At 46.3% G+C, this 17,004-nt stretch overlaps 1 protein-coding gene across 1 annotated transcript in view; it reads left to right on the forward strand.

Annotated features, from left to right (window-relative positions):
• Positions 1-15,379, forward strand: part of lta4h (leukotriene A4 hydrolase) — a 70,359-nt gene extending 54,980 nt beyond the window's left edge. The window contains exons 17-19 of the mRNA XM_080207793.1: positions 444-526; positions 1,938-2,042; positions 14,784-15,379. Of these exons, the coding sequence (XP_080063919.1) occupies positions 444-526; positions 1,938-2,042; positions 14,784-14,904 (309 nt within the window). The 3' untranslated portion in view covers positions 14,905-15,379. The remainder of the gene's footprint in view (positions 1-443; positions 527-1,937; positions 2,043-14,783) is intronic.
• The last annotated feature ends 1,625 nt before the right edge of the window (positions 15,380-17,004 follow it).

A 17,004-nucleotide genomic window follows, 5' to 3' on the forward strand; every position in this document is an offset into this window, starting at 1 on the left:
AAGGATGCAGTGTAGTTTTTGTCTGTAAAATCCAGTGTTTAAACTATCTACTGGAGATTATCTTAATTTAACTGATGTGCTGCATCTCTGAAAAGCATTTACCTTTTGATTGTAAAAGGGCAAAGCAATTTCACTCATTGAAGGATTTTAAAGCTCTACATTTTATAATGAAATTGATGGATGTTGTGTAGTGAATCTTTAGGAACATTATTAACACTTTCTTTTGGACTATTCCATTGGCTAATTAATATTTAAGAATAGGTTAGAAAAATAATGTAAACTGTAGCTGATTTTAAAATTCATTTTAATAATTCTCCCTACAAAGAGTGACTGAATATTTAGAAAGTAAGAAAATGATCTTGGATAGGACCAATGCTTGAGTTAATGTTAAATATACAGTGCTATTCTTTATTACAGTAACCACTTCTCTCTCTGGTCTTTAGCCTCCACTGCGATTCAACAATGTGAAAAGAATGGAACAAGTTTACAAATTTAATGACGTCAAAAATTCAGAGATCAAATTCAGGTATGATTTATTGAAAATCATTAAAGTGCTGAGGTGCTACTGTCAGGTTTTGTGTACATGGACTGTGGATAGGAAAATCAATCCGGGCTCCTCACCCCTATCACTTCAGTTGGATTGCTCCTGAAAACATAGAAACGTAGAAAAACTACAGCACAAACAAGCCCTTCGACCCACAAGTTGCACCGAGTGTGTGCCTACCTACTAGGCTTACCTATAACCCTCTATCTTACTAAGTTCCATGTACTTATCTAAAAGTCTCTTAAAAGACCCTATCGAATCCACCTCCACCACCATTGCCGGCAGCTGATTCCACTCACCCACCACCCTCTGAGTGAAAAACTTACCCCTGACAATTCCTCTGTACCTACTCCCCAGCACCCTAAACCTGCATCCTCTTGTGGCAACCATTTCAGACCTGGGAAAAAGCGTCTGAGAATCCACTCCATCGATACCTCTCAACATCTTATACAGCTCTATCAGGTCACCCCTCATCCTTCGTCTCTCCAAGGAGAAAAGACCGAGTTCACTCAACCTATTCTCATAAGGCATGCCACCCAATCCAGGTAACATCCTTGTAAATCTCCTCTGCGCCCTTTCTATGACTTCCACACCCTTCCTGTAATGAGGCAACCAGAACTGAGCACAGTACTCCAAGTGGGGTCTGACCAGGGACTTATACAGCTGCAGCATTATCTCTCGACTCCTAAACTCAACTCTGCGATTGATGAATGTCAGTACACGATACGCCTTCTTAACCACAGCCTCCACCTGCAAAGCTGCTTTGAGAATTTGTAGACATTCTGGAGAAATGTGAATTTTCCCATCTGCAGTTGCCCCAATTTCCCATATTCAAACAATCTGCCCATTCTGAATGGCGGAGCAGACCCAATGGGCCAAATGGCCTACATCTTGTGGTCTGAGCCTCTGGGCAGTGAGTTTATTGTTGGTGTTAACATCATACTTGAGTTAAGTACTCAGGGGTTAATACTACCTATGGAATTTCATCCCAAAATGAGTCTGCACTTTCAGAGGAAGTGATGGTGGGGGGACAAAGTAGTGAAGTGTACAAAAATGCAATATTGTAGGGACAGAGTATTTCAGTAGAGAAATTTAGTCAACAGATGATGGGCAGACTACGGTAAAATATATTGATTCTGGATCTGTTAACTTGAGAGCAAATAAAGCTGATTTATAAATTAAGTGCATCGTACAAGAATAATAAATGTCTAATCCTAGTAATGCAAAATTTTTGAATTTAACATGTTAATTGTCCAATCATTTAAATTAAGCAATGTCAACAGCACGGCAATATAGGAATTAAGACTGTTGAATTCAGTGGCTGTATCAAGAGCTGTAGAATCATAGAAGTTGCAGCACAATTATTTGAAAACTCTTTTTCCTTCCGCTGAAGGTGGTTGCGTTTGTGTCTCCGAGCTCAGTGGGAAAAAGCCATTCCTCTTGCTTTAGAAATGGTTACTGTGCAGGGGAGAATGAAGTTCACTCGTCCTCTTTACAGGTATCATTTCAATTTCAAATAATTGTCATTATTATTAAAGTGAACTGGCTGACATTGGACTTTCCATCAGGTTATGAACAAGATACATGTTGGAAAAACAAATGAACAAAATAGAAGACTGCTTTGAATTCTTATTTTTGATTTGATTTATTATTATCACATGTATTTGTATATACGGGAAAGTATTATTTCTTGCATGCTGTACAGACAAAGCATACCGTAGATAGAGGAGGAAAGAGTGCAGAATGTAGTGTTAAATTTTTATTTATAAAAATCCTAGCTGCTTTTAATTACGCAGTATATTAAAGTGGCTAAACAAAATAGGGTTGTGTTGAAGTTTAGCAATGTTTTAAATCAGGAATTTATATAGCACCTTCAAACTGGCAGAGACGAGACAGCTGAAGGCATGGGCACTGACCAGTGGAGAAATTCAATTGAGGGATAATGAGGGGAATTAGATCAGCCCAGATTTCTGAGAGTTGTAAGGCTGGAGATTGGAGATAGAACATAAATCAGTACATCACAGAAGCAGGCTGTTCGGCACAGCACGTGTGTCGAATATGACACCAATTTAAACTCATTCCTTTGACCTGCCCTTGGTCTGTATTCATCTGCTTATCTAAAAGCCCCTTATGTCCCTATAATATCTGCCACCCTTGGACATTCCAGACTCCTACCACTCTGTTTTAAAAGACAAATTTTCTCCCTCGCATCTCTTAAATTGTCCCCTCACATTAAATGCATTCCCCCTAATATTAGACATTTCAACTCGGCGGGGGGGGGGGGGGAGACTGTCAAGCCTATTTGAGCAGCATAGTACTTGTTTGTTTTGTAGACTTCTATCAGGTCTGAGCTCAGCCTAGGAGCAAGATCAGAAGGATTTGGAAACCAGAATGTGAATTTGAAATACTGCTGTTGCTTAACCAGGAGCCTTTGTAGAAAAATGAACACAGTGGATTTGTGGGTGATGGAGCTTGGTGCAAGTTAGGATGCAGACAGCACAGCTTTGGGTCATCTCAGGGTTTGTGGAACATAGGATGTGGGAGGCTGGCCTGGAGTGCTTTCAGATAGACAAGTCCAGAGATAACAAAGACAATGTTATGTTTTGAAGAATGTCTAACTTTTGATTTTTTTTTAGTTGATTTTCTATGATTTAGACTAGATTACAGAGAAATGAAGCAATGAATTAAATCAACCACAAATTTAATCGCATCTTTAATGTAATAAAATGTCTTGGGGCGCTACAAAATATGACACCAAGCCACATGGACATTAATTCAAAGGTGCTTGTTCAAAATGGTAGGCTTTAAGGAGCCTCTTAAAGGAGAGGAAAGTAAGGCAGAGAAGTGTAGAAAGAGTATTCCAGAGCTTTAGGATTTAGGCAACTGAAAGTGGCCTCCAAAGGTGGAGTTAATATCTTGGCTCAAGAAGCAGCATTAGAGGACTGCAGATACAAGGGTTTAGCTACCAAATAACAGTTTTCTGGGAAGGGAAGCTAATCAATGCAAACAAAAAAGTACTATGCTGCTACAAACATTTTCTGATTTCTAGAAATCGTTGGGCAATGCCTTTCCCTGTATAATTTTTAGTCTGTCATCCTGTTTATTTAGCCAACTTTCCTCTGCATCTGTATGTATCAACAAAAGATGGCAGCTTCAAAGCCACTGAAATATTTAGTCATAGTGCTGCTTTGATAGCTCACTGATCCTTGTGTTGCCTGTGTCTACTATCTCTCCATAATTTTGACATTATTAAAAGTAGTCAAGACACATGCAGCAAAACATTTGGTAGAGTTGCATCACTTATTTTCCCCTCTTACAGGACAGAGATAGATATTTCATAGAATTATGTGCAGAAGAAGCCATTCAACCCATTGAGTGCACTGATTCTCCAGCAGAGTGTTTTAGCTAGACCCTCTTCCCTCCCTTATCTGTGTGTGTGTAATTCCACACATTCCCCATGGCTAATCCATCTAACCTGCACATTTTTGGAGTGTGGGAAGAAACTGGAGCTCCCAGAGGAAACCCACACAGGAATGGGGTGAATGTGCAAACTCCACACAGGCAGTCTCCCAAGGTCACAATTAAACCTGGGTCCCTGGCGCTAAGAGGCAGCAGTGCTAACCACTGTGCCATCCCAATTATTTGGAAACTGGGTTAGTATTAAAGGATTTATAGTTAAGGACACAGGTGTTTCTGTGGGTGCAAAAGAGACTCCAGGATGGTTGCCACCCTGGTGCCAGGGTCAAGAATGTCTCTGAGCAGGCATGGAACATTCTCAAGAGACAGGGCAAGCAGCCAGAGGTCATGGTATGCTTTGGCACTAACAACATAGGCAGGACAAATGACGAGTTCCTGCAAAGGGAGTTCAGGGAATTCAATTGTAAATTGAAAAGCAGGACCGCTAGGGTTGTAATCTTGGAATTACTCTCTGTGCCATGCACCAGTGAGACTAGGAATAAGAACGCAATACAATTAAATATGTTGCTAAAAACTGGTGTGGGTAGGAGGGATTCAGCAATGTGCATCATTGGGATGTCTTCCAGGGCAGGTGGGACCTGTAAAAGGAGGATGGATTGCACCTAAACTGAAGGGACACCAATATCCTGGCAGGGAGGTTTGCGAGTGTTGCTCGGGAGGGTTTAAACTAATGCCACAGGGGAGTGGGAACCAGAGCAGTAGGTCAGCGTGTGAAATGACCAAGGAGGAGTTAGAGACAAGGCTGGTAAGGCTGCAAGGAAGAACAGACAGGGTGAGATTAATGAATACGGGGGACTGGCGGTACGATCTGTATTAGTTTTAATGTGAAGAGTATGATAGGCGAGGCAGATGAACTTAAGAGTTTGGATTAATACATATAACTATAATATTGTAGCTATTATAATGACTTAGTTGAGAGAGGGACAAGACTGGCAGTTTAACATTTTGGGATTTAGATGTTTCAGGTGTGATAGAGAGGGATGTAAAGGGGGTGGAGGGAGTTGTTACGATTAGGAAAAACATCACAGCTGTACTGAGGGAGGACACTTTGGCTTCATCCAGAGAGGTCATATGGGTAGAGCTCAGGAGTAGGAAGGGTGCAATCACTTTGATAGGGGTCTGCTACAGGCCTCCCAACAGTCAGCAGGCGATAGAGGAACAGATATGTGGACGGATTATGGAAAATGTAAGAACAAGGCCATGAAATGCCCTTGACAAACAAAATTAAGGAAAACCCAAAACAGTTTATACGTCGATAAGGAACAAGAGGATAGCTAGGGAAAGGGTGGGTTCACTCGAGGGGAAAGGAGGGAATTTATGCATGGAGCTGGGAAATGTGGACACGATCCTTAATGAATACTTTGTATTGGTATTCACAAAAGAGAAGGACATGGTGGATGGTGAATCTAGAGAGGGGCATGTTGATGTTCTAGGGCGTGCTAATGTGAAAAAGGTGGTGGTGGTAAGTGTTTTGAAAAGCAATAATAGACAAGTCCCTGAGACCTGATGGGATCCATCCCAGAATATTAAGGGAGGAAATTGTTAGAGCCTTGTGCCCAATCTTTTTATCCTCTTTAATCAGAGGAGAGGTCTCAGAGGACTGGAGAACAGTCGGTGTTGTTTCTTTTGTTTAAGGGCAACAGGAATAATCTGGGAAATAACAGGCCAGTGAGCCTTACATCAGTGGTAAGAAAATTATTGGAGAAGACTCTTAGGGACAGAATTTACCCATGTTAGGAAGAATATGGAATTGTTAGTGATAGGCAGCATGCTTTGTGTGAGGGGAGGTTGTGTCTTACAAACTTAATTGAGTCTTTGGGGGAAGTGACAAAGATGATTGAGCGCAGGATGTTGTCTCCACGGACTTCAGCAAAGCCTTCGATAAGATCCTTCATGCAGGCTGATAGAGAAGGTGAAGTCACATGGGAACTGTGGTAAGCTAGTAAAGTGAATAAAGAGCTGGCTTAGTCACAGAAGACAGTGTAGTTGTGGAAGGGTGTTTTTTCTGACTGGAAGTATGTTCCACGGGGATCAGTTCTGGGATCCCTGTTGTAATATATATAAATGATTTGGAGGAGAATGTAAGTGGTCTGTTCAGTTAGTTTGCGGGTGCACAAAGATTGGAGAGCTGCAGATAGCGAGGAGGTTAAACATGGGCAAGGAAACCTCTTACTGGTTTCTACGAACTGTCCTTCTTGAGCTGATGAATCAGTGCTCCTCCATGTTTGAACAGTGAGGAAGCAGAGAGGGTGGCAAGGGTGCAAAATGTTCTCTGGGTAGGGGATTTCAATGTCCACCACCAAGCATGGCTCGGAAATAGCATTAATCATAGAATCATAGGACCCTACGGTGCAGAAAGAAGCCCATCGAGTCTGCACCGAACATAATCCCACCCAGGCCCTACCCCCATATCCCTACACATTATACCCAGTAATCCCTCTAACCTACACATCCCTGGGCACTAAGGGGCAATTTATTAGCATGGCCAATCAACCTAACCCCCACATCTTTGGACTCTGGGAGGAAACCAGAATACCTGGAGGAAACCCATGCAGACACGAGGAGAATGTGCAAACTCCACACAGACAGTGACCCAAGCCAGGAATCGAACCCAGGACCCTGGAGCTGTGAAGCAGCAGTACTAACCACTGTGCTACCGTGCCACCCAAATGAATACACATTAGTTATTGTTGTAAATACAAAGGTAGCAATAGTAATGCAACCCGAGGAGGTGGTCCCAGAAATCAAGAAAGTGACCATAAGACATAGGAGCAGGCCCTACCCCCATATACCTACATATTATACCTGCTAATCCCTCTAACCTAAGCATCCTAGTATACTAAGGGGCAATTTTAGCATGGCCAATCAACCTAATCCACACATCTTTGGACTGTTGGAGGAAACCCACACAGACACGAGAAGAATGTGCAAACTCCACATGGACAGTGACCCGAGCCGGGAATCAATTGGGTCCGAAAGGATATAACTGCTAGACTGGGTCTGCAGCAGGTGGTGAAGGGACCAACAAGAGGAAACAACATACTTGATCTCACTCTTACCAATCTGCCGGCTGCAGGTGCACCTGTCCATGACATTATTGATAAGAGTGATCACCACATAGTTCTTGTAGAGATGAAGTCCTTTCTTCACATTGAGAATAACTTCCATTGTGTTGTGTGGCACTATCACCGTGTTAAATGGGACAGACTTTGAATTGACCTAGCAACTCGAGACTGGGCATCCATGAGGCGTTGTGGGCCGTCAACAGCCACGGAACTGTACTCCAGCAAAATCTGCATCCTCATGGTCCAGCATATCCTCCACTCTGCCATTACCATCAAGCCAGTGGTTCAATGGAGAGTGCATGAGGCATGCCAGGAGCAGCACCGAACATACCTAAAAATGAGGTGTCAACCTGGTGAAGCTACCAAACAGGACGACTTGCCAAACGGCAAAAATAGCAAGTGATATTCAGAGCTAAGCGATCCCACAACCAATGGATCAGATCTAAGCTCTGCAGTTCTTCCACATCCAGTCAAGAATGATGGTGGACAATTAAACAACTCACTGGAGAGGAGACTCCACCAATATCCCCATCCTCAATGATGGAGGAGTCCAGCATATCAGTGCAAAAGATAAGGCTGAAGTATTTGCAGCAATCTTCAGCGAGAAGTGCCAAGTGGATGATCCATCTCTGCGTCCTCCAGTGGTCCCCAGCATCTCGCGTAACAGTCTCCCACCAATTTGATTAACCACGTGATATCAAGAAAGGATTGGAGGCACTGGATACTACAAAGGCAAAGGGCCCTGATAACATTCCAGCAATACTACTGAAGACTTGTGCTCCAGAATTTGCCGCTCCCCGAGCCAAGTTCTTCCAGTACAGTTACAACACTAGCATCTACCCTGAAATGTGGAAAATTATCCAGGTATGTCCTGTACACACAAAGCAGGACAAATTCAACCTAGCCACTAGTCTACTCCCGGTCATCAGTAAAGTGATGGAAGGGGTCATCAACAGTGCTATCAAGCAGCACCTGCTCAATGACACCTAGTTTGGGTTTCACCAGAATCACTCAACTCCTGATCTCATTTCAGCCTTGGTTCAATCATGGACAAAAGAACTGAATTCCAAAGATGAGGTGAAAATGATAGCCCTTGACGTCAAGGCCATATTTGACCGAGTGTGGCATCAAGGAGCCCTAGCAAAACTGGAATCAGTGGGTATGTGGGAGCAAACACTCTGCTGATTGGAGTCATACCTGGTACATAGGAAGATGGTTGCAATTGTGGAGGGTCAGTCATCTCAGTCCAGGGCATTTCTGCAGGAGTCCCTTAGGATAGTGTCCTAAGGCCAACAATCTTCAGCTGCTTCATCAATGGCCTTCCCTCCTTCATAAGGTCAGAAGTGTGCAATCATTGGTGAACTTCTCCAATGTTCAGCACCATTCACAACTCCTCAGATCCTGAAGCATTTCCATGTTCAAATGCAGCAAGATCTGGACAATATCCAGGCTTGACCTGACAAGTGGCAAGTAACATTCGCACCCTGCAAACGTCAGGCAATGGCCATCACCAATAAGAGATACTTACCGCGCCTTGACATTCAATGGTGTAACCATCACCGAATCCCACAATGGGGTTACCATTGACCAGAAACTCAACTGGACTCACCACATAAACACAGTGGCTACAAGAGCAGGTCAGAGGCTAGGAGTACTGTGGACAGTAGCTCACCTCCTACTCACCAAAGCCTGTCCACCATCTGTAAGGCATAAGGCAGGAATACGGTGGAACACTCCTCACTTGCTTGGATGGATGCAGGTCTAACAACATTCAAGAGGCTTGACAGCATCCAGGACAAAGCAGCCCGTTTGATTGGCACCACATCTACAAACATTCACTTCCTCCATCACCGACCCTCAGTAGCAGCAGTGTCTACTATCTACATGATGCACTGCAGCAATTCACCAAAGGTCCTTCGACAGCATCTTCCAAACCTATGACCACCTCTATCTAGAAGGACAAGGACAGCAGATACATGGGAACATCACTACCTTCAAATTCCCCTCCAAGCCACTCGCTGTTCCGACGCGGAACCGTGTCGCTGTTCCGACGCGGAACCGTGTCGCTGTTCCGACGCGGAACCGTGTCGCTGTTCCGACGCGGAACCGTGTCGCTGTTCCGACGCGGAACCGTGTCGCTGTTCCGACGCGGAACCGTGTCGCTGTTCCGACGCGGAACCGTGTCGCTGTTCCGACGCGGAACCGTGTCGCTGTTCCGACGCGGAACCGTGTCGCTGTTCCGACGCGGAACCGTGTCGCTGTTCCGACGCGGAACCGTGTCGCTGTTCCGACGCGGAACCGTGTCGCTGTTCCGACGCGGAACCGTGTCGCTGTTCCGACGCGGAACCGTGTCGCTGTTCCGACGCGGAACCGTGTCGCTGTTCCGACGCGGAACCGTGTCGCTGTTCCGACGCGGAACCGTGTCGCTGTTCCGACGCGGAACCGTGTCGCTGTTCCGACGCGGAACCGTGTCGCTGTTCCGACGCGGAACCGTGTCGCTGTTCCGACGCGGAACCGTGTCGCTGTTCCGACGCGGAACCGTGTCGCTGTTCCGACGCGGAACCGTGTCGCTGTTCCGACGCGGAACCGTGTCGCTGTTCCGACGCGGAACCGTGTCGCTGTTCCGACGCGGAACCGTGTCGCTGTTCCGACGCGGAACCGTGTCGCTGTTCCGACGCGGAACCGTGTCGCTGTTCCGACGCGGAACCGTGTCGCTGTTCCGACGCGGAACCGTGTCGCTGTTCCGACGCGGAACCGTGTCGCTGTTCCGACGCGGAACCGTGTCGCTGTTCCGACGCGGAACCGTGTCGCTGTTCCGACGCGGAACCGTGTCGCTGTTCCGACGCGGAACCGTGTCGCTGTTCCGACGCGGAACCGTGTCGCTGTTCCGACGCGGAACCGTGTCGCTGTTCCGACGCGGAACCGTGTCGCTGTTCCGACGCGGAACCGTGTCGCTGTTCCGACGCGGAACCGTGTCGCTGTTCCGACGCGGAACCGTGTCGCTGTTCCGACGCGGAACCGTGTCGCTGTTCCGACGCGGAACCGTGTCGCTGTTCCGACGCGGAACCGTGTCGCTGTTCCGACGCGGAACCGTGTCGCTGTTCCGACGCGGAACCGTGTCGCTGTTCCGACGCGGAACCGTGTCGCTGTTCCGACGCGGAACCGTGTCGCTGTTCCGACGCGGAACCGTGTCGCTGTTCCGACGCGGAACCGTGTCGCTGTTCCGACGCGGAACCGTGTCGCTGTTCCGACGCGGAACCGTGTCGCTGTTCCGACGCGGAACCGTGTCGCTGTTCCGACGCGGAACCGTGTCGCTGTTCCGACGCGGAACCGTGTCGCTGTTCCGACGCGGAACCGTGTCGCTGTTCCGACGCGGAACCGTGTCGCTGTTCCGACGCGGAACCGTGTCGCTGTTCCGACGCGGAACCGTGTCGCTGTTCCGACGCGGAACCGTGTCGCTGTTCCGACGCGGAACCGTGTCGCTGTTCCGACGCGGAACCGTGTCGCTGTTCCGACGCGGAACCGTGTCGCTGTTCCGACGCGGAACCGTGTCGCTGTTCCGACGCGGAACCGTGTCGCTGTTCCGACGCGGAACCGTGTCGCTGTTCCGACGCGGAACCGTGTCGCTGTTCCGACGCGGAACCGTGTCGCTGTTCCGACGCGGAACCGTGTCGCTGTTCCGACGCGGAACCGTGTCGCTGTTCCGACGCGGAACCGTGTCGCTGTTCCGACGCGGAACCGTGTCGCTGTTCCGACGCGGAACCGTGTCGCTGTTCCGACGCGGAACCGTGTCGCTGTTCCGACGCGGAACCGTGTCGCTGTTCCGACGCGGAACCGTGTCGCTGTTCCGACGCGGAACCGTGTCGCTGTTCCGACGCGGAACCGTGTCGCTGTTCCGACGCGGAACCGTGTCGCTGTTCCGACGCGGAACCGTGTCGCTGTTCCGACGCGGAACCGTGTCGCTGTTCCGACGCGGAACCGTGTCGCTGTTCCGACGCGGAACCGTGTCGCTGTTCCGACGCGGAACCGTGTCGCTGTTCCGACGCGGAACCGTGTCGCTGTTCCGACGCGGTCACTGTCAAAATCCTGGAATTGCCTCCCCCCTAACTGCATTGTTGGTCAACCCACAGCATGTGCACTGCAGTGATTCAGGAAGTCAGCTCACCACCATCTTCTCAAGGGCAACTAGGGATGGCAATAAATGATGGCTAGTCAGCAACATCCATGTCCCACGAATGAATTTTTACAAATGAATTTTTTTTTAAATTGTCAGGATACAGTAGGATATAGGTAGGCTTGAAACTTGGCAGAGAAATGTTAGGTGGAACTTAATCCAGACAAATGCAAGGCGATGCAAAGCGTGCAGGAAGGTTTTTTGACTCAGTATGTAGATAGGCCAACTAGAGGTGAGGCTATATTGGATTTGGTGCTGGGAAATGAGCCAGACCAGGTGTTAGACTTGGAAGTTGGTGTGCATTTTGGTGATAGTGACCACAATTCGGTTACGTTCACCTTAGTGATGGAAAGGGATAGGCATGAACCTCGGGTCAGTAGTTTTAGCTGGGGGAAGGGTAATTATGAGGCTATTAGGAGAGAATTAGGAAGCATAGGTTGGACTAGGAGACTACAGGGTCTGGGAACGTCCGAAATGTGGAGTTTTTTCAAGGAGCAGCTACTGCGAGTCCTTGATATGTATGTCCCTGTAAGGCAAGGGGGAAATGGTCGAGCTAGGGAACCGTGGTGCACCAAAAAAGTTGATTCGCTGGTTGAAAGGAAAAAGGAGGCTTATGTCCGGATGAGACTTGAGGGCTCAAGTAGTGCACTAGAAAGCTTTAGATTGGCTAGGAGGGAGTTAAAGAGTGAGTTAAGAAGGGCTAAAAGAGGACATGAGAAGACTTTGGCTGATAGGATTAAGGAGAATCCTAAGGCGTTCTATAGATATGTTAAGAACAGAAGATTGGTTAGGGCAAGATTAGGGCCAGTTAGAGACAGCAGTGAGAGGTTATGTGTGGAACCGGAAGAGATTGGAGAGGCATTGAACCAATATTTCTCTTCGGTATTCACGCAGGGGGACATAAATGTAGCTGTGGAGAACACTGGGTTGCAGAGTTGTAAACTGGACAGTATTGCAGTTGATAGGGAGGATGTGCTAGATATTCTTGAGGGTTTGAAAATAGATAAGTCCCCTGGGCCGGATGGGATTTACCCTAGGATTCTCTGGGAGGCAAGAGAGGCGATTGCAGAGCCTCTGGCTCTGATCTTCAGGTCGTCGTTGGCCACAGGTATAGTGCCAGAAGATTGGAGGATAGCAAATGTTGTCCCATTGTTTAAGAAGGGGAACAGAGACTTCCCCGGGAATTAAAGACCGGTGAGTCTTACTTCTGTTGTGGGCAAGGTTTTAGAAAAAATTATTAGGGATAGGATTTATAGTTATTTAGAGAGTAATGAATTGATTGGAGATAGTCAACATGGTTTTGTGGAGGGTAGGTCGTGCCTTACTAACCTTATTGAGTTTTTTGAGAAAGTGACCAAAGAGGTGGATGGGATAAGGCGGTTGACGTGGTATATATGGACTTTAGTAAGGCGTTTGATAAGGTTCACCATGGAAGGCTTCTGCAGAAAATGCAGATGTATGGGATTGAGGGTGATTTAGGTAATTGGATCAGGAATTGGCTAGCGGATAGGAGACAGAGGGTGGTGGTTGATGGTAAGTATTCATCATGGAGTTCAGTTACTAGCGGTGTGCCTCAGGGATCTGTTTTGGGGCCACTGCTGTTTGTAATTTTTATAAATGATCTGGATGAGGGTATAGTTGGGTGGATTAGTAAATTTGCTGATGACACCAAAGTCGGAGGTGTGGTAGATAGTGAGGAAGGGTGTCATAGTTTACAGAGAGACTTGGACAAGTTGCAGAGCTGGGCCGAGAGGTGGCGGATGGAGTTTAATGTGGAAAAGTGTGAGGTAATTCACTTTGGCAGGAATAACAGATGTGTAGAGTATAGGGCTAACGGTAGGACTCTGAATAGTGTGGATGAACAGAGGGATCTAGGTGTATGTGTACATAGATCCCTGAAAGTTGGGAATCAAGTAGATAAGGTTGTTAGGAAGGCATATGGTGTCTTGGCGTTTATTGGTAGGGGGATTGAATTTAGGAGCCACAGTGTCATGTTGCAACTGTACAAAACTCTGGTGCAGCCACACTTTGAGCATTGTGTGCAGTTCTGGTCCCCACGTTATAGGAAGGATGTGGAGACTTTGGAGAGGGTGCAGAGGAGGTTTACCAGGATGTTGCCTGGTATGGAGGGGAGGTCCTATGAGGAGAGACTGAGGGATTTGAGGTTGTTTTCGTTAGAAAGAAGGCGGCTAAGAGGGGACCTTATTGAAACATATAAGATGATTAGAGGTTTAGATAGGGTGGACAGTGATAGCCTTTTTCCTCAGATGGAGAAAGCTCGCACGAGGGGGCATAGCTTTAAATTAAGGGGTGGTAGTTATAGAACGGATGTCAGAGGTAGGTTCTTTACCCGGAGGGTGGTGAGGGATTGGAATGCCCTGCCTGCTGCAGTTGTAAATGCGCCTAGTTTGGGGGCGTTTAAGAGATCCGTGGATAGGTTTATGGATGGAAAGGGATTGGCTTAGGTTAGAAGGTCATTGCTTTTTCATTTTTAATTCGGCGCAACATCGTGGGCCGAAGGGCCTGTTCTGCGCTGTATTGTTCTTTGTTCTATGATGCATTTTGAAAGGCTTGATGCAGGAGTGAAGTGTACAGTAAATGGCAGCTTCCTTAGAAGCATTAACATAGAGAGGAATCTAAGCATACAGGTCCACAGTTCCTGGATAAGGTAGTCTAGAAGGTGTATGGCATGCTTGCCTTCATCAATTGGGGTATAGAGCATAAAAATTGGCAAGTGATGTTGCAATATGTTGTTCTTTAGTTGGAGCTCATTTAAAATGTTGCATACACCACACTACCAGAAAGATGTGGTGGCTTTGGAGAGAATACAGAAAAGGCTTAGCAGGATGTTGCCTGGTTTGGAGGGTATTAGCTATGAGGAGAGATTGGACAAACTTGGATTGTTTTCACTTAAATGTCAGAGGCTGAGGGGTGATCTGATAGAAGTTTACAAAATTATGAGGTATGAATATTTGGAGTCTTTTTCCCAGGATAGAAATGTCAATTACTGGGGGGCCTAACTTTACAATAAAAGAGGGAAAGTTTAAAGGAGATGTCAGAGGCAAGTTTTTTACAGATGGTGCTAAGTGCCTGGAACATGCTGCCAGCAGAGGTGGTAGAAGCAGATAGAATAGCAAGCAGATAGTTTGAGGCAAGTCGACAAAACCATGGATAGACAGGGAATAGAGGAATACCGCGTAGAGGCAAAAGATCATTAGTTTTAGAAAGGCATCATGTGTCAGTGCAGTCACATTGGGCCAAATGGTCTGTTCCTATGCTGGACTGTTCTTTGAGATGCCTGAAATCCAAAAGCATAAATATGAATTTGTTGGTACAGTCTGTACTCTGCAAACAGCCAAAGGGATATGCTGCTTGGTACGATCTGCCAGTCATTGGGGCATACAGCCTGCATACCTAGCAACACACCAACGCTGAAATTCAATAACTTTCCTGCGTTTAAAATTGTTCATTAATATTATGTATATCACAAGTGACATCCTGTTTGTTTTTAAACTTGTTACAGAGATCTGTACAACTTTGAAAAAGCTCGTCAACAAACAATCGCAACCTTTGAGAAGAACAAACCCTCCATGCACCCAATCACAGCTGCACTGGTAGCCAAGGACCTGCACTTGGTCGGTTGATTGACCATTACTGCAGGAGCACTCTTTTCAGTTTGCAGTGCAAAATGAAGCACTTTGGTGACAGTGGCACCTTCTCAACAGATTGGAATCAACTCCTAGATTATTCATAATTGGTTTTCAGCAGTTTACGGTGAAATCAAATTAGTCATTTGGTAGCACAGAACGAGTATTGCACTCATCAGAACAGTTTTCAAGAATACCAATTCTAAAGAGAGCAACTGTTTATATTGCATGGGATGGAGTATTTGAGCTATGAAAAGAGGCTGAATACGCATGGGTTGTTGTCTTTAAACTGTTTGGCAAATGGACTTGCTGATAGAAGCATTGCCATGGTGGGTGCATCAGGGAACAATTAACTGCCAAGCTTTTAGAACATAGAACACTACACAAACAGGCCCTTCGGCCCACGAGTTGCGCTGATCACATCAACACCTACCAATCTATAGACCTATCTATAACCCCCAATCCCATTAAATCCCATATACTCATCCAGAAGTCTTTTAAAAGACCCCAGCGAGTTCGCCTCCACCACCACTGACGGCAGCCGATTCCATTCACTCACCACCCTCAGTGAAAAACTTACCCCTAACATCACTTCTGTACTTGCCTCCCCGCACCTTAAATCTGTGTCCTCTCGTAGCAACCATTTCAACCTGGGGAAATAGCCTCTGAGAATCCACCCTATCTATTCCTCTCAACATTTTATAAACCTCTATCAGGTCGCCTCTCAACCTTCGTCTCTCCAGGGAAAAGAGTCCCAGCTCCCTCAACCTAACTTCATAAGGCACGCCTCCCAGTCCAGGCAACATCCTTGTAAATCTCCTCTGTACCCTCTCAATAGCTTCTACGTCCTTCCTATAGTGAGGCGACCAGAACTGCGCACAGTACTCCAAATGAGGCCTGACAAGGGTCTTTTAAAGTTGCAGCATTACCTCCCGATTCCTAAACTCAATCCCTCGATTAATGAAGGCCAGTACACCATACGCCTTCTTGACCACATCCTCCACCTGCGAGGCCGATTTAAGAGTCCTGTGGACCCGGACCCCAAGATCCTTCTGCTCTTCAACACTACTAAGACTCCTGCCCTTGATAGTGTACTCGTTCATCCCATTGGTTCTGCCAAAATGGACGACTACACATTTATCCGCATTTTGTTCAAATTCATATCAAGCAAGTCAATTCTGGTCTCAACATTGCCATGCGGAATGAAGCTTTTGCTTAGTTGAGAGTTGGACTTTAACCTGGTGTTGTGAGACTTCTTACTGTGTTTACCCCAGTCCAATGCTGGCAACTCCACATCTGTCTGCAAAGCACAGGGTCCCATGTGTGAATATATAAACTTGTAACATGCCTAAGTGAGCCACAGAGTCTGTCTAGCAATCCTAAATTAGTTGTCTGCCTAATTAACAATCAAGATTGTTATCCAATCACAGAATCACATCTAATGCAAAGGACTCTATTTAGAGTTATTCAAGCACAGGCTGGTTGCATGCAGTCTGTGCCTGTTGCAAACGGCTAAAAGGATGTGCTGTTTGATCTGCCAGTCACTGGGCAATATAGCTTTCGTACTTGGCATCACACCAGCACTGAAATTTGTGTATCACGTTACTCATTTGTATGACAGGCAGAGCATTCTTTGGCTTGATGGCAGCATCCTGTTAGTGGAGAATACCATTCATGTTGCTAATGCATCATAACAGTGTAAATTGGCTCACTTTACCTGTTGCTCAAATATGTAACAAAAACTGAGGGGAATAGCCATTTCTTGGTTCATTCCCCATGGGAATACCTTGACTGGGCAGGCTTAGATTTGAACAAACGCTTGGCAGTTAATTATTCCTTAGTGCTTTCACCTTGGCCGATCAATATCCACTTGCTAGCCATTTGGCAGCATACGTTGCTCCCTTTATTGCGAACTGTCTGGATGAATGCAAGATGAAAAGCTTTGACAGCAAGTCTTTTCAGTGTTACTGGATTAGAATTGTCCTAATAGAAATCTTAAATTAATTGGATTGTTCCATAGAATCAGTAAGTACATTGTTTGAAATAAAATTTTTGATCTTCAAGTTGTTTCTTCTCAGTTTTTCTTTTCACAAGTCC

Source organism: Carcharhinus amblyrhynchos, chromosome 19, assembly GCF_965287045.1.
Source record: "Carcharhinus amblyrhynchos chromosome 19, sCarAmb.v2.hapA, whole genome shotgun sequence".
Lineage (NCBI taxonomy): Eukaryota > Metazoa > Chordata > Chondrichthyes > Carcharhiniformes > Carcharhinidae > Carcharhinus > Carcharhinus amblyrhynchos.